The sequence below is a fragment of the Rhipicephalus microplus genome, chromosome 10, assembly GCF_043290135.1.
Source record: "Rhipicephalus microplus isolate Deutch F79 chromosome 10, USDA_Rmic, whole genome shotgun sequence".
Lineage (NCBI taxonomy): Eukaryota > Metazoa > Arthropoda > Arachnida > Ixodida > Ixodidae > Rhipicephalus > Rhipicephalus microplus.
In genome coordinates, this window is record NC_134709.1 from 17,385,666 (window position 1) to 17,403,597 (window position 17,932).

The 17,932-nt window shown below is 44.8% G+C and overlaps 2 protein-coding genes across 6 annotated transcripts in view; one reads left to right on the forward strand and one right to left on the reverse strand.

Moving 5' to 3' along the window:
- Positions 1–5,397: 5,397 nt before the first annotated feature.
- On the reverse strand, positions 5,398–15,777 carry LOC119181340 (plasminogen receptor (KT)). Its single transcript, XM_037432557.2, has 4 exons — positions 15,476–15,777; positions 15,227–15,357; positions 13,842–13,951; positions 5,398–12,307 (listed from the first exon to the last, which is right to left on the reverse strand). Exons 1-4 carry the CDS (start codon positions 15,542–15,544, stop codon positions 12,165–12,167), a joined length of 453 nt encoding a protein of 150 aa, XP_037288454.2. The 5' UTR covers positions 15,545–15,777; the 3' UTR covers positions 5,398–12,164.
- A 113-nt stretch (positions 15,778–15,890) lies between these two features.
- LOC119181835 (dystrophin) overlaps positions 15,891–17,932 on the forward strand; it is a 42,043-nt gene continuing 40,001 nt past the window's right edge. For 3 of the 5 annotated variants that reach the window (XM_075875145.1, XM_037433076.2, XM_075875144.1), the window contains exons 1-3: positions 15,891–16,187; positions 17,142–17,209; positions 17,639–17,775. In XM_075875145.1, the coding sequence (XP_075731260.1) occupies positions 17,157–17,209; positions 17,639–17,775 (190 nt within the window). In that variant the 5' untranslated portion in view covers positions 15,891–16,187; positions 17,142–17,156. Of the gene's footprint in view, positions 16,188–16,585; positions 16,822–16,842; positions 17,049–17,141; positions 17,210–17,638; positions 17,776–17,932 lie in introns of those variants that run through there. The other 2 variants (XM_075875142.1, XM_075875143.1) reach the window with 2 other exon arrangements.

The following is a 17,932-nucleotide window of genomic DNA, read 5'->3' on the forward strand; positions in this document are numbered from 1 at the left end:
GTGCTTCACCAGAATGCAAGTACGATCCCGTGAACACCCCTGACGTGTCGTCCGTATGCGCGAGAGAAAGCTAATAATCAGCACCCCGTAATGCGCGCGCTGAAATACAAATTCAAAAGGAAATTTATGAACTGAAAAAAAAAACGCAATTCTCGCCAACTGACGCTGCTCATCAGCGATATCACGGGCCTGCTTATCATTTGTACGAGGCCTTAGATGCCCCATCAAACGCGTAGTTTGGCTGTCGGCGTCTTGCGCCGTCGGGAACAAGTGATGCAAAACAAGAACAAAAAAACAACATTAGAAGACGACGTGCCCCATATGACAGAAATTCATTGCATGTCACTAAATTTGTGGTGTCAAAATGACGTCACAGTGCCGTCACATGACGTAACTTACGCCACGTGGCATAACGGCTGGTTTTCGTTCTCAGGAAGTTGATGTTTTCTCTCCACAATTTTTTTTTTCTGGCAGTGCTTCTTTTTCTTTCTTTTTTTAGCACTAGGTCGCACTAGTGTCATTACTTTACGAGTGAATACCCGATCCCCCCCCCCCCCCATAAAAAATAGCCCCATTTGGTGGCCATCGCCATTGTCACTTCGATATATTCATTGATTCACTTATTTGTCTCGCACTAATATTCAACAGATCCTAACGATCACGATAGGCGCAATCGAGATGTTGTATCATGGCAGGTGACAGTTCGCTTCGGAAAGCAGTTTCTGTAGTTAGTTTCAGACTGATTAACAATTGCCGACGTACGATTCAATGGAGCCTCGCGAGAATATTCAGCACATTCAGGAGAACTCTTTTTATGTAAAGCACAGTTAACCGCAATAAAAAATAATAATTGTATCATACAGGAAGAGTACTCAAATACATAAAGCATTCAGTGATGATTTCGTAAGACCAATATGAAAAGCGCCGTAACTGGCAAAGAACATGTTTTTTTTTTTGACGTAATCGACTTCTTTCAGCCGATGTAATGCAACAACTGCTTCTTACAAAAGCTATCGTGTTTACCTGAATATCATAAAAAGCATAGCCATTTTTATTTTGGTCGCAACAGTTATAGGCCCAACCACAAGGCATAGCGCCAGAAAACAACGCAGAAAACAAAGAGCGCGCAATGCTCCTTAGGCGCGCACCCCCCCCCCCCCCGCCGGCGAACAATGGGTGAGCGAAAAAATATATCAGCACATCGCATGTGTCGCGCGTCTACACGGGCTACCTCGAAGGAGACCAATCATCGCGCAGAAACAGCGGCGGAGAACGGGAGGAACTCGGAAGGGGCGAGGAGGGAGGTCACGCTCGCGGCAGCAAGAAGGGACGGCAGGGGCAAAGAAAATACGTCACGCGCGCCTCGTGACCTTGAGCACTTTTTTTTTTCGAATACGTGGCTTTTTTCTTATGATCGCGCGTGCACGCGTTGACAAGTCGCGGCCTCCCGTGGCGATCCCTGTAATGACCGAGCGCGCCATGTTCGAATCAACCAATGGCTGACAGATGGCCTTCTACGCGCGTTTTTAGCGTCTTCCGTCATTTCTAGAGAGAAGAGAAATCGATATTTAGCTGACACTGATAATTTACTGTGAATTACAGGTCGCGTGCTGCGCTGTATTTTCGAGATCGCGTGTTTTCGGGAGCCCCTACGACCAATCAGCAGAGTTTTCTAATCATGCTCAAAATATGTTGCAGGGCCCCTTGAAGGCAGGGCGACTCCCCTGGCAACACGAGCCTTTCGACAGGCATCTTAAAGGGGCCCTGCAGCATTTTTGAGAATTGTCAGAAAACGCTGCCGATCGGTAGGAGAGACTCCCGACAACACGCGAGCCAAATATTATAGCGCAGCATGCGGCCTGGAATTCACTATAAATTATCTAAGTCAGCTAAAAATTGCTTTCTTTTCTCTCGACAAATCACGGAATAAGCCCGAAAATCACTTGTAGTAAGCCCATCTATCAGCCATGAGCTGATTTGAACATGGCGCGCTTGCTCGTTGCAGAGATCGCCACGGGAGGCCGCTACTTTCCCACGCGGTGCGCGCGCGATCACAGTGAAAAAGCCTTGCATTCGAAGAAAAAAAAAAGAAAAAAGTGCTCAAGATCAGAAAGTCCGCGTCACGTTTTTTTTTTTTTTTTTTTGTGGCCCTGCCATTTTTTCTTGCTTAGCTTCCAGCGCTTTCGTCGGGACGAGAGAATAGAGAATGCAATTGCAGCATGCGACAAACCTTTTTTGTAACTCCACTCGCACTGGACGGTTCAAACTTTTTTGCGGCGTTGAATTCGTGAAGCAATAAGCTCTTCCGGTGAATTCATTCAATGGATACTAGAAAAAGTGTCTCAGGGCCCCTTTAAAAAAAGAGGCGTTGGCCAAGCAGAACCTCAATTGCCTAGCATCTTTACCGATGCGCAGTTTGTAGGGGTCGATGCCATCGCACATTTCAATCTTTGCGTGGCAACGTACCGTCACCCCCGGAAGCTTTTCAGGCCTGCGCGTCACGTGACGTGACGTCGACGACGTCACATCGCGCCGGCCGGCCGGCCGCCCTTCGCTGGGTGGCTGCGCCAGCCGCGAGCGCTTGCCGCGAGCGCCCTTCACGCCTACCGACTCGGGCGAGGTTCCTTGGCACCATGTCTGCACGATTTATCAAGGTATCCATTGATTGTATGGTTTAACGCGCCGACGCAACGCAGGCGATGAAGCGCGCCGTAGGGGAGAGCTCAGGATCAAGTTTTACTACCTGGGAATCTTTATTGTGTGCCGAAATCTCGTACACACGGGCGTTTTTGCTTTTCGCCTCCATCAGAAATGCGGCCGCCGCAGCCGGGTATCGAAACTGCGCCCTAGTGCTCAGCAGCGCTACGCCTTAGCCACTGAGCCACCGTTGCGGGGGAACTTATCAAGGTATCAAGAAATAATGAATATCGTGAATGGAATAATGCGTATTTATTTATCACAGCCAGACGTCGTCTGTACAAATATCACAGTGCACATTGTTCTCGGTCCAGGCAGACGACAGGCAACACAAGATGTTGCCCTTAATGCTGAAAATATGCCAAAAGTACAAAACACAATATCTTGCCACATCAAACTCAGAAAACAAAACAGATTGTAACAGTAAAAACATCCCCGAGCTTTGGAACAGAAAAAGCACACTTTCATTTAAATTGTAGGTTAGAGGAAAACATACCATTCGTTTATCATAGTAGCAGTAGCAACACAAGGTATCAGGTTCAAACACTTGCCAAAAAATACAATACATAAGAACACTGGTGACTAAATTGTGGTCCACAGCATGATAAATGACAGAAAGAAAAGTAATTGTATTGCCACAGGTAGGTGCATGTCCTAGGGAAAAAATCAAACAAAAATCTAAGAAAAAACAAATCACAGTGCACAACATGTCTGTACACAGAGTGCACAAGGAAAGTGTACACAGCTTAGGTACCAAAACGGACTGTACAACTGCTACAGTGGGCACCGAGGCAGTTCGAGTTAAAAAAAAAGAAAAAAGTACACCACCTTTAAAAGCTAACAACTTGTAAAGAGATACAAAACTGGAAACAAGGCTCAAACAAGGGAATGTATTGCTTGAGCCAGGTGGCAATAAGTGCAGCGCTCCTCAGACAGCATCGACAGGTTGTTCAAAATTTCCAACAAGGAACTTACTTTTTGAACTGAGTCTGGTACAACAGCGCTACCAAGGTTCTTGATTGGTGAACCTTGATAGCAGGCAAAGACTTCAAGGTTTGCAAACACGGTCAATGACGCATTCAAACAAGGTTCACGATAGTCGATAATGTTCAAAAACATGGAGCACTCTTCTTTATGAATCACAGTCCACTTCGGAGACACTGACACCCCTTGCAGGCGAGCCCTTAGTTCTTCGAGGGACGAAAACCGGTCTCGTTCTTGCTCCGCTTCATATGACGCCAGCGACTCTTCTACAGCACGGGCGAGTTGGGAGGCTTCTTGTCGGCTCCTCTTGGCGTCAGGGGTTTCTCTCGTGCTCTGGTCTCGTACTGATAGGTAGGACGGACAGCCGGGAAATACCGTTGGGACAGATCCAGGACGCAACCGTGGTACTGGGAGTGCAACTTCAATAACTCTCCCTGTCCTTGGATCCGTCTACGATGTCGTCTTCTCAATGCATGAAGCGTCGAAATGATCCGCGCACACCTGCACAAACGTTTCAAGAACGTCTGAGACGCACTTCTCAAAAGAAAAAAATGCGCTCCCGTTTGCATGACCGTGTTTACAGTCCGTGTAGCTAAAACAAAGTCTACCTACGTTTCGCAAGCATCTAAATAAAAGCGCTGCGCTAAGCGGTACAAGCAACATGAAAGGAAACACGGGAGCGTGATGTCACCGCACTCCACGAAGCGCTTCCACCGAGAGCTTGCAAGAATGGACGACACCACGGCACTGTTAGTGAACAAAGCGCAGCTGACCATCCTTGCTGCGAACGCTGCTGGCGTCAGCGCTTCGCGAGGCCCGAGGGCCACACGCTCAAGTATTTCCCATCATAGGTGATTTCTACCCGAACAAGCAACGACAAGCTAAGAACAGGAGCATCTCAAATTCTTACCTTAGTGCACGAAGTCGGCACGAAGTCCTTCCTAGGAATGGCGCGTAGCCATTGTTTGAGAGCGTCGGCGTCTTTAAGGAAGGAAAACACTTGCATCTTCTTTCCTGTTTTGTAGTTGCCGGTGCATCCGGGTACACAACACTTATTCGGCATTGTCGCATCACTCCAGCATCACGCACGGAAACGAAATTGCCGCAAAACAACAACGGAAAGCAACAAACGTGAAACACCGTCAACACCACGCCGCCGAACCGTCACCACCGCCGCTCGCGCTGCGCTCGCTGCCGCTGCGGCTTCCCCGAGAGTCGGCCGGCCGGAAATGACGTCAGATTGCTGGGCGCAGGCCTGAAAAGATTTTCCGGGGGTGACGAACGTACACGAGTCGGTCCCGCAGGCCCTTCGCAGTACGACGGGAAAAGCGCGTGCACGTTTCCTGTCGCCATATCGCTCGAATAACGCCGAAAAACTCCGACGCGGCGGTAAGCTGCACCGCGAAGCCCGACGCAAAAACATGGCGGTCCCTCGTTTTGATAGCCGGAAATGACGTCACGCGCAACTCATGTCAACGCCTACTTTAGAAAGATGCCAGCCACTGTAGCCGAACAGCTGGTTCGCGGCCCTCTCCTGTTCTCTCCTCCTCCGCTCCCCCAAACAGTGTCGACTTCGAGCGCTCGCTGCGGCGCCCGTTTTAAACCTTGCCGCCTTTGAGATTGAAGCAATGTCTACTGCCGTCTATATCGAAGCAAGGTTTGTGTTACAATGCAGCTACACCTGGTAGTGAATCACATGATGTAAAGATGAGCTACTTAAACTTGACAAATTTTATTGCATGTTCCGGAATAAGCAAGCACTGCTACCAAAGTACACATGTATATAACAAAGAAACTTTCAGTACACTGAAATGCACTAAACTAAACTCCCATTGGCATATATTGTTTTATTATAATTTTCGGAATTAAGCAGGGTTTCAAATATACATAATTTTCACAACATTTGTACACACATGTGGTTGCATTTGTTCAAATCCATTTCTAAAACATGTATGTAGTCAAATACACAACATTTTTACCTATGCAACGGCCAAGGTTTTTTGGCAATTTCACGGTCATGGCCATCTTGACTAGCAAAAGCAAGTTTCAGAAAAACTGAAAACCTTGCTTGAAATAAATGGCTTCTAGTGCATTGTAAACAAATGGGATAAAATACCAATTTTTGAATATGTCATCAATACAATAACTATTTGTGATAACTTTTCTTTAAGACTATAATTAAATAAAAAAAAAGCTCCTTTGCAGTTTGAAATGTTCCTGGTGCACTGGTATGCAGCCATCACAGCTAAGCAACAGAGTAGACTTCATCATGTTCATGCTGAATGGTGATGTTTACTGCAGTAAATATTCAAAAATGACTGTGCACTATGTAATGCCAGATAGCTGTTCATACATTACAATGTTGGACATGGTGCAATTATCAATGGAAGGCTGCCTTTGAGCTATATTTTGATTATATAAATTAACGAAACAAAACAAAAAACATTGAAAAGTCATGCTTACAATGTGCACATACACGAACTGTGACACAGATTAGGAAGACTTCTACAAGAAGGAAGACACCATGGCAATGAACTGCTTCGATTTCATGCTTATAACCAATGCCTGTGCCACAGACTGGTACAACATTTAAAAGAAAGAGATATGCTTAGATATGACTGTGTGCAATGACGTTCAAGGGTGGTAGAAGGAAGCCTGCCCAATTATCACTTTAGAGGGACTTAAAGAAAGTCAGTCAGATCCTGTCACAAAATGCAGGTGGAAGCAGAAAGACTTCAGTTATAATGACGGAACCGAGCATTGTTTTCAAAGTTTGAATAATATTTCTACTTTATGGTTATACTTAAATCTCATTATATAAACTGCCATGTCATCTGATAGACAAGCTATGGTACTACAGAAACGAGTTGTCCTGAATTACTGCACCACAAGTGAACTAGAGAGGCGGGCCGGCAGTGGCCGCGCATTTCTCCTGGTCGGCAATGGCTGTTCGTAGTATGCCGCTGTTTAGGTGCACCTCAACTAGTGCTTGAAATTAGTGCGTATATTATTGGGTATTGACATTTTATTCCATGCTTATTATAAAATTAAAAGAACTAATGCTGAGAACGGGAAATGCCGTCACAACGACTAGTGAAAACAGGTGGAGCCACGCGGCGTGCGTGCAGTGCATGAATGGTGGTAGGTGAAAGTTGTCTTGTTCACCTACCACCACTTGCAGCAAGTGTTGCATAAAGACTTCATTAACGCGGAAACCTCCCGGCGCACTATCGAAAACAGGCACCTTAAAAATTGATTGTCAGCCCCTTTAAAGCAAAGCTTGATAAAAGTGCAGTTTGAAGCAGGGATGTGGCTTCACAGCAGTGAAAATCATACTGCCATTATGCGTGTAATGGCTGTGTACTAATGAGTCTAATAGAAATTGTCAACAGCTATTCAATAACACCTTGCCTTTTTTTCATTTTTTTTTAACATGTGCACAATGGAATATTGCTTGTAGTATGGCTTGAGAGCATGTGAATCATGAGACTCATTTGAATACAAGTTAGACAGTGCAAAAACTGAGTCGAGCGAAGTGTCCAATGAATTTTAGTAGGTTTTCAAACAGCCATTTTCACAGTTAATACAAAAGAAATTGGTCGGCAGTAAAACTTAACTTCCAGAGCATTGTAGCATGGTGCACTACATACAATTTCATGCTTTGCGGATATGCTGCGCCTGCGGGGATGAAATTTATCACACTTATGCACTGACATAGCATTTATCTGAAGCTAATGACATAGTTAAACACCTGTAAGATATATCTCAACAATATTTACATTTATAAACAGTGGCTATCCGATTCAAAGACATTCAAACAGGACATTATTGAAATTGAACGATACTTGAATAGAACACTATTAAAATTTTTTTTATATGCACACACCCCAGCACATATACACCCCAGGTGTATATGTGCTAAACAACTCGCCTAAATTCTTGTGAAAGTTCGTAGCATTTGTTCTCTTTCTACCCTGCAAACAATTTTTTGACAAAATCACAGCAGTATGCACTATCCTATTAAATATGAGATGTTGACGATATGAGATATATGTCCCTTTCCTCAAGGATATGTGAAGAGCCATGTACATATTAGGTTCGTATTAAACAGCTTACTCTGCGTTGTTCCACATTATGGGTATAAAGAGCAAACTACTTAAAGAGGAATCAGGGACATCTGGTAACATTTTGGTCAGTCATCTTTATTTCTGTGCATTAAGAGTACCTACTTTATGACTAAACTTGGCTAATCTGGCTCTTGCAAGGCATTCCAGTACACAATTCGCTAAGCCTGATATATAAAGATGGAATAGAAAAGCTCATTTTTCATAGTACTAGATAGTCACTTGAACTTGATTTTAAACACTTGCCGTGCCTCGTCAGACATTTTTTTTTTTTTGTTCTAGGAAGTGCAGGGAAATTATTTTGTCCAAATGTTGTAATAAGCAGAATTTTCAAGCCTAAATTTTTCCAATAATTGCTGTAAACGATAGATAATCCCATAGACAGAACTGGCAAGGTAGTTCGACAGATATACCAAAGCTGGGAGTTCAACAGCATGTAACCGAGCAGCAACAAAATGACAGTTTGTTGATTGTGCGAAAGTCATTACCACATATTTCCAACTAAAATGAAAGCATACGAAAGAGATCCATAAGTCAAAGCAAGGTACAGATAAAAATACAGCTCTAAAATTGTTTTTTTTTTTTTTTGTCATGATGCCTGATAAAGCAACATAATATTGTGGGCATACAAACACATCTTCTTCCCTCACAGGCTGTTGAAAGTTCAGTAGCAGACTTTCAAGCTTCATTTGCAAGTCGATGTGTCTGTACTCTGAAGAGACGTTTGTTTCCCAACTTGCTCAGTAGAACTATGAGCACCAACAAGAACTGCTGTTGTAAGGATCATGTTTTTGTGCAACGAGGTGGTTTCAGTGTCTTGGGTGATGTTCTGCTGACTTCTACAGGCATGTAATGCTACAAAGGTCAATTACATAAAAAATGTGTCAAAGAGATACCTCTTAGAAAAAATCATGCCTGGGACGTGATCCGCAAGAACGCTGCTCTTCCCTTTCCATTATCCTCCTTTCTACCCGGTACAGTCGCTGGAGCCTCTCGCAACGGCTCCTTGCAACCTGCAGTGGCACCGTTGGTAACTCAAGCAGACGACGCGATGAATGTTGGCGGAAAGAACGGCAGCGTTGATGAAACCGACAGAGGAGTTAATCAAACTAGAGTGTGACAAAACGCATCTCGAACATGCTAGTGATGAGATGTCGTAAGCAAGTTCAAAACGATGCTGCGCAAATAAACATAGACAGAAACAGACGCATGCGGAAAAAGCTACAATGCCCGTTTTTGGACAACTTTCCTTGCCTTGATTTCATGCGTTCATGGAAAACGTGATGGGTTATTGAGTTGTGTTTTCGTCTTGCCTATAAATCCAGTTTTGTTGCACGCCCAAATTTTCATCAAGCCTCAGAAAAAAGAGTTGCAGATACCTTCGGAAGGCAGTTTGCATGACCGGTGACTGAAGGTGATTTCGAGAGATAACGGGGCGCTAACATGTAACCCTCTAGCTGCAGTAAGGAGTAACCGACAGGAATGCTGCCACAAAGCTGCTTGGAAAGAAACTTAAGTAGTGAAATATGATTTAGCTTAAGCGAATGTTATCAAAGGAAATGACTGGCACTTGTTAGACTGGCGCTCCTACAGCGCACTCCATTAACGCACAATCAAGCGCCTGCAGAAAGCAGACAGCTGCGCTGCCTCATGACACAACGTTGCAAACACAGTCATTCTCGCTGGCTGCTGCGGTACAGTTGCTAGCACCACCACACGGCACCCTCTAAAAATGAGCGGCAGAGTGCATCTAATGGCAAAGCTAGCAACATCCCAGGCATAGTTTCTTTCTAGGAGGCGTTGGCCCAAGTGTCAGCAAAAACGATCTCACACCCAGAGTAGCCTGCTGGCAAAAAGCGCACATGTCTGCCTCGGAATCAGAAACACCTTTAACTAGTACTACTACATGTTGCCACACGTTATGGCAGCAAGAAAAAATAAATAAATAAAAGTGGACCATTACACTCCTATATGAATATGGATGACCAGCGGAGGTGATAAGCACACTCTCATCTCTGCCCTCGTTGCCGTTCACTGCCTTAGGGCAGTGAATCTTTACAATGCGTGGCGGCCCATACTTACTTCGAACAACCATTCTGACCCCGTACTTCGAGCCAACTGATGCGGTGAAACATGTACTGGCTTGTTTTTATCACTTTAATGCATCAATTTTTTTGCTGTTCTCTGGAGGACACCCGAGTACGAGCAGCGATGCGTAGATCAATGAAGTGCATCTTATGATGCTACAGTGTAAAAGCACGCAGACTAACTGTCATGACAAAGAGTAGAACATGCTTCATTTTGTTGATGACCTCCCGTTCCCCACTCTACCCATTGTCAAACTGAATTGAATCCCATGTATAGAGCCGGTGGCAAACTTTGTTTATAAGCTCCACAAATTACATCATCAAATGTCTACTTGAAAACAACATTGACCTCAGTTATGGAAAGGTGCCGAGCACTATTTTAGCTGGATCATGGATTTCTATTGACTGCAGAAAAATCACTTAACTGTGTCAGCTCTCTTGTGCTGAAAGTATCTTTAGCAAAGCAAAGCTCACTTACAGTGTCAGATCTTTGATACTGCACCAACTGCAGTTGGGCACATACTCTATGCTTTTTGCAAGCTCTGAAAATCCTATTAATTACAGCGATGAGTTTGCTTGAATATGCTAGCTATACAAAAAACAAATAGTTCTCCCAAAAGAAAATTGCTTGTATATTTAAGTATAATAATATGACTACAGCTGAAAATGGACGTTCAGTAAAAATCTTCACTGTATTATACATGCATAAGATTTTGTTGCTGTTTTAATATACTAGTAAAAATAAACAGCTACACTGCACTGCCTCAAAAATACGAACTGTAAGTTCGAAACACAAGTGCTTTGTTCGTTCATTGAAATACTGGCAGAATGTGTAAGTGACATGTTGTGAGTGTAAAAAGGCTCACAGTAGATGTGTTGCCAGAACATTCGTAAATGATTTCACTATTAATCAAAAAATGTTAGCAGCCATGTACAAACACTTATTGCACTGAAAGACCCCAAAACAAGCATGTCCACCAGTGGAGCTGCATTGAGATTAAGTACTAAAAAAAATAAGACATAGCGCAACAAACATCAACCTGACTAGTCAGCATAAGGTAACATGACTAAGTTAACAAGTGCGTTGGTATCTACCAGGTTATGATGGTCGTTGGTGAACCATGAACAAAATAGTCACATATGTAACTATAGATATCTCGCACTAATGCGTGGCTTTGCAGAGTCTGATGGGGAGTGCAATTAGTAAGTTGTGCCTCAGGCTGAATCATCTACTATCTATTTCCAGGAGAGACGGTTCGCAAACGCTATAGAACGCGCATTTTGCATGGCACGTCAGATGGTTGCACACATGTGGCATTCAATGCCGGAATTCTAAAGGCACCGCTTCACATCAAGCCATTCAAACCTTGTCATGGGGACTGAATAAAAGCGGCATTCTGATAACAATCAACAGGATACCACGCCATAGCAGAATAAACTATCAGTGTTACAAAGAAAAATGGACAAGTTTGTCATGACCTCACTAAACTGCTCAGTATTTTTAAAAATTGAAACAAGGCCTGAGCAAATGCCATTTTCGTTGTTGTTGAAAGGAAGTGGAAACAATTTTCAATAGTAGCAATGTTTAACTTTCGGTGGAATGCAAGTGATAACCTGTAAAAAATGTTGTTTTTCGAAATTCATTATACTTGGAGCACATAAGCCGGTATAACAATCTTTCAAACTTAAAGAACGATGAATCAATGTGAGAGTTCTATGTTCATTTAACTTTGAAGTGGGGCTTCACGGCAGTGCGGATTTCTCCCGGCTAGCTGTTTTCGCTGCTTAGCAGCCCTTCACTGCAGTGAAGCCACCTTTACATACAGTTGCACGTGGGTAATATTTTTTAATTCATTCATTTCGAATACTTCAAAATTTTCCGTTTTATAAATTTGAATTGAAGCAAATTGGAATACTGTAATATTTGTTCGAGTATTCGAAACAATCAAATATATGCACAGGCCTACAATGTGCATTGCAACTGTTTCAAAGAACAAAAAGATATTAAAATAAATTAATGAACCCTGCATTGTAAGGCGCACAGAACGCTGCTTGCCAACAGATAACACTCATGTTCGATGAGGCATCGCAAATTGCGAGAGCGAAGTTCACTTGAATTGGGAAAGTGAACTCTCACAGAATACAATTTGAGAAGTTCTCGGCTATACTAGCACCAGGACATGAAAGAGTCAACAGCAACTGCTGTCAGTGGACGTCGATCTGCAAGAGAGGGACACAAACCCCTAGAGGTCTCGCTTCGAGGCAGGCGTGTTCACAGGAAGATGTCATGCGCCCTGTTGAAGCTCCCTTCGTCTTTTGCCTTCTCCCGGGCTTCATCGATGCCTCCGACGGTGGGAACGTTGTGAGGAAGTTCCAGAAGCTCTTTCTCAAACGACATGATGTTCTCTGCCTCACCTGGGAACAAAGATCACACATTAGCTAAGAGTAATGTAGTACACTGCTTGAAGTACGCTGCAGGAAGTTGTGCAATTTTTTTATGCTGTGGCCGACGAGGATAAAGAATTGTGCCTGACGCTTTTGTAATGTGTTGAAGCATTCTATGACCCACTCGTTAAACTATTCACATTGTATGATGCCTGGTTGTTCTTTTGCTCTACTAAAACACTTTACTACTCCTATGAACACGATTCCTTTCCTGACATCAAGCCTGCCTAAGGCCAGCTTGCAATGGAGTTTCAGGCACCAACGAGGTTGATTACGGAGCTGGCACGCCGGAGACGTAAGTCCGAACTTTATTGTGTTCTTGGTGTTTTTCATTTACTTACTATTTTTTTCTTAATTCACGCAATAGCGGTTACGGACAATGGCAGCGGCGGACGACTACGGCGCACGCAACCGTTGTTGTCATCTTATAACAGCTTTTGCTGTAAAATTGTTGGGGCTTAACATACAAAAACTACTATGTGAGGATGAGAAGCACCAGAGTGGTGGGCTCTGGAAATCCCTACCACCTGGATTCTTTACCCCGAACCTAAATCAAAGCACGTGGGCTTCAGGAATTTTCGCCTCCATCAAAAACGCAGCCACGGTTAAAACCCGTTACCTCCACGTTAGGAGTCGAGCACTAGACCACTGTGGCAGGTCTGGGAAGTGGAACCACCTTCTACATTTCGGTTGGTGACAATTTTTCAGTTTCATTCATCTGTGTTACCAGAGCTACAAATTTCGCAGTTATGGCAACAACGTGTGTCGCAGTAATGGCAAGAATGGAGCTGCATAGTACAATGCACTATGCAGCTCCACGTTACTAAAAAAAGACAATTGTAAGTCGACTCCAATGTTGGTCAACCCCCGAAAATGGCACAGCCTAAAAAAAAAAAAAAACAGAGGAACACGAACAAATTTTATAAAAAAATCACAACATATCTACCGGAATGAATTATGATGAGTGGAGCGAAGCGTCCGTCAATCCATCCGAGCTTCTGTCCATACGTGTGCCCGTACATGCGTTCGTCCGTCCGTGTATGTACCACACTCCTGCTGTCAGCGCTTTGTTAACACTTAGAGCATGATAATGACGCTGTGCTACGTTTTTCGTAACATGTGGACATGCGGATATGTGCTCGAGGGCGGGTACTACCACTACATACATAAGAGGATGGACAGACCCATGCTTTAAAAAAATTTTTTTGACACATTAAAGCCACCGATGTGCAAAGGTGGCTTCACGGCAGTACGTAAAAGTTTCGCCAAAAAGCGAGCTTTGCGGAAATAAGCGGAGATCATTTTCAGAAAGACTTAGCAACACCGAAACTCGTTTTTGATTCTAGGTCGACCCCCCAACATTGGTTTGTCAAATTCAAAAAAAAAAGAAAATGGGTCAACCTGCAATCGTGTAAATATGGTATTTATTTTTCTGAAATGCTCGCATATATACAGAAAGTGCACTATGATACAATTTAGGTAATTGGGGAAAGTATTATCGTACCTTTGATTCTCACAAGCTTGCTCCCGTAGGCAAGGTCACCCTGATAAGCCAATATGAATGTCATTGGTAAAATAGGGGCTAGGATCAATGGCTTCTTGGTCTTTCGGTACCTGTAAAAAAATAGAATAAAAAAATAAAGGTATTGCACCTTTTACAGAGGTCCATTATAAGTTGCATAAGTTCAGCTGTCCCAACTTGAAAAAAATGACCCTGCAAATCGTTCGTTTTCGTGTCGTGGTATGCACTGCCACATCGACACTGCTTGAAAGTATAACAGTCACATTTCAACTATCTCATGTTGACCGAACTGTTCATTATTGCAAACGCGAATGCTTCAAATTGAAAGTCCACTTAACACATTAAGGAAGGAAAATTGTGTTGCAAGCTTACACTGGTGCTAGATGGGTACTTTTGATCATGATCAGAGTCTATGCAGATCAAACTTATCGATCAGGATAACGAGTTGTCACTGCTACACAATACAGCCTAATCTGCATACAGAATTTCGCACAGATGTATCAGCCAAATTGGGATAAGAGCCACATTTTGCAATACACAAATTGTGATCGTTTTGATCCCCAGTCAGGTTTGATCGCGATTAAAGGCGACCATGTGGTAGCACCTGATCACGATCGAGCCTGATGCAGACCAAGCCATAATGATCAAAAGTGTCTGTCCGATACCAGGCTATTACTTGTGAAATGTAGATTTACATGGGGCTTCGTGATGTATATAAGGTATGGCTATACCCCTGGCTCGTTCACATGCGACACATTGCAAAATATGAATGGATCGATGTGTAAACTTTACTACATTGAAAAAAAAATGGCCTATATAAAATTTCAGTCTGTTTTTTGCGTAACCAATGGCATGGGTACTCGGTCGTAGCACTTAACAACAACAAACTGTCAGAACTGTCCACCTTGCTGGCTTTGATCGGCCAAAGAGGTTGGCTTCAATTGTGCCCTATCAGACCAGTTCACAATGTACTTACTGTGCGTGATACCATCTAGAGTTCACACGAGAAAACAATTGCTATTCAAATTGAAAATACCTGGAATGCACCACCTTCTCATCGCTTTCTCTTCTCATCTTTATTCCCCTTCCCCTAAGTGCAGGGTAGCAAACCGGATGCTACAATACCGGTTCACCTCCCTGCCTTTCAATTTATTCTCTCTCTCTCATATCCTAGCCAGGCTTTACGTTTTGATAGAGCGATAAACACTCTAGTTTTGGTGATGCCATTCAATACTCAGCTCGGTCTGGCCTTTGAGCGCCATGCGAGTTCAAGCAGCAGTTGGTTTATTGCAGATTAAACCACAACGAAACCTGACATAGGCCCGTTATAGCAGCGCGACTCTGCGCCCATGTTCGTCAGCACATACCCAGCGAGAAGTGCCGCACTGGAGGAAACGTAGAAGGCCGCGATCCAAAAGAACAGCTCCCGTGCATGGGCGATCTTGAGGGCAAACAGTCGCTGGTGCATCAGGTATCTCTTGTATATCTGTCTCTCCAGCTGCACAGTGAAAAGAACGAGCAACAGTTTAGGCTGCTGCCTATCGTCGTGTGCCAGAGGCACGACAAATCAGCATAGGATCGGTTGCACTGCTACGCTCTGTTCAGCATTCACGTACTTGGTGATTCTGCATTTCCAACTGCTGTTCCGGAGTGTTATCAGTTGGCTGGCTCCGTGCGAGACCCATTTCACCCAAAGATAAGCGGTGGTGCCCAGCTGCACGCGATGTACGTCTCGGACTGCTACAGGCAGTCCGGCGTCGGAGTGAACGTCTCCAAAACGAAACTAGAAGGTAGATAACCGGATGCGGTTAAGATAAGATTGTCCAATTACCACCGCTACGAGATAACGCAACGATGAACGTGGCCACGTCGGACGAGTCTCATTTTTTTTTTTTCGGCTGTTTTCTTGCGCACCGACTGCGGGTTTTGCTTTGAAGCAGAACTCTTTTTTCCTACCGAGGCGCCCCCTGAGGGATGGTCTGGTTGGCAATTATGACACGTTTTCGTCGAGTTTATTTCGCATTATTTCGCGGCGCCGGACGAATTGTCGAGTTTTTATAACAGGCGCGTCAACTCGTAATTAGCGAACGACGACAGCGCGCTTGGTTGATATCGCTTATCACTGCACCAGGGTGTCCCATTTTATCGCCGCGATCGCAGCCAGCGAGCCAAGGCCAAGCAACAATGTTCCGATTTGAAAATGGCTTCTCCGCTGTGGTGTGCGTGTGGCGGCGATAAATGTTGCGTTTAATTTCCGATTCCACTCGTCGACGTTGTGTGTGTGAGATGAGCGCGACGTCGAGCATGGATCGATAGGTGCCGTGCACGGTAAGACGACGGCCACGACGACGTGAATGAAATGACAACGTGACCGGAGTCCGCGGTTTGTTTTTCTTGCGCCGCGCGTGCCCGCGCCCTCACGTCCCACTTTTAGCGCACTCGCGAGCCGCTGGAACGAGTTGCTGCGGGGTCGTACGCTCGCTCCGAAGTTACGAACGTACGAACCCTCGCCCGTGTCTCAACGAAACTGGAAAGCGGGTGCGTTTTTGTCGCGGAGATTAAGAAGAACTGAAAGTTGTGTCGGCGTTCGCTTTTGACCTCGGCGGAAACTGCCCTTTTTCCCATTTTCTTGCCGCGTTTTTTTTTTTTTTTTTCTCTCGATCACCTTCGGGCGGCCGCCGATAGCTGTGTAGTTTTGATTTCGGTCTACCGAATGGCTTGGAAGGACGGTGTGTAGGCGTCTCCCGCGCGAGCAAACAGCGAGGCAGCAAAAAAAAATAAGCGCTGAGTTCGCGGAAGCGAGTGCCTTGAGCGGGCAGCGCGCTACGTCAACTGCTGCCACCGCGCGCCTTGCGTGTCGCGCTGGCTCGAGTGTCGTGTTCGGGCACCCCGTGGCTCTTGATGTCACCTTCGTCAGAGCGTGCGATTGCAGCGTTGCCTTTGCATATCGCGCAAGGACCGGGTGAGTGGCGGCTCCGCGCCGACTAGGGCGCGCGGGGCATACGCAATCGGAAGCCGTCTCTCTTAACTGCGTGGGTACTGGCGTGCGTAAACTTCCCGTAGTACGCTAATCCGAAAGCCCGGCTCTTGCCTGTTGCGTCTGCGCGCTGCCTGTGGTGAAAGTGGTGGCTTTTAAAACCGCCGCAGACCGCGCACTTTCGTTCGCGTGTCGCCTGCCAGTGCTGCCGTGTAAGGTTGCTTCCGAGTTTATTGTGCTGTGCCTTTCTGCGATTTCATTTGTTAGCAAAAACAGACAAACATGATTCTTGAATTTTGTGCTAGGAATACGAAGACGATATGGACGAGTGGGAACGACAGGAGACGGGAGCCGGAATCCCGTATTACGTGAAGTGAGTAGTAAAGTTTTGCAATATTATAGACTGGTTGTAGGAGTCGTTAACTGTGATGCATATAAGTAGTGAGGAGTTGACTGTCCTAACATCTTGATGCACTTGAAGATTAGCGGAATCTCTAAATGTTGGTCCGCTTAATATATCAAATGACAAATATGAACTATGTAACTTCTTACCACTGACCCTTAAACTGCCACACTTACTGAGGAACCCATAGAATTTGAGCGACTCCTCATTCAAAAGAAATTTATGCCCTGCGTCATGCTGCAAGTGCACAGCAGTGCAGCCTTTACTGCGGAGCGACTTTGCCAGGTGTCTTGTGTCCCGATAGTGGTCTCTCACAGCAGCTGTTGCGTCTGATAAGAATTTAATGCCGGCCTTCCAAGCGCAGGCTAAAGCCGTGATTGGTTGCGACTGTTTGTGCAGCCATCGAAAGGAGAAGACGCAGTGGGATCACCCCGAAATGGTCCTCATCATCGAGAAGCTAACGTCGTTCAACGACATAAAGTACGCTGCGTACAGGACTGGAGCAAAGCTCATCTACCTTCAAAAGGAACTCTTGTGTGAGTAGCGTGGGACGAACAGCTGTGTGTTTTACGGGCATGGTTATTGGGCGATCGTTCACGCGTGCTTGTCATATGAAAGTCTGCAGTGTTTCCTGTGCCACATTTCTTTATTATTATCGTTTGTTCAAAATCTCACATGCTGGTTTGAAGAAAG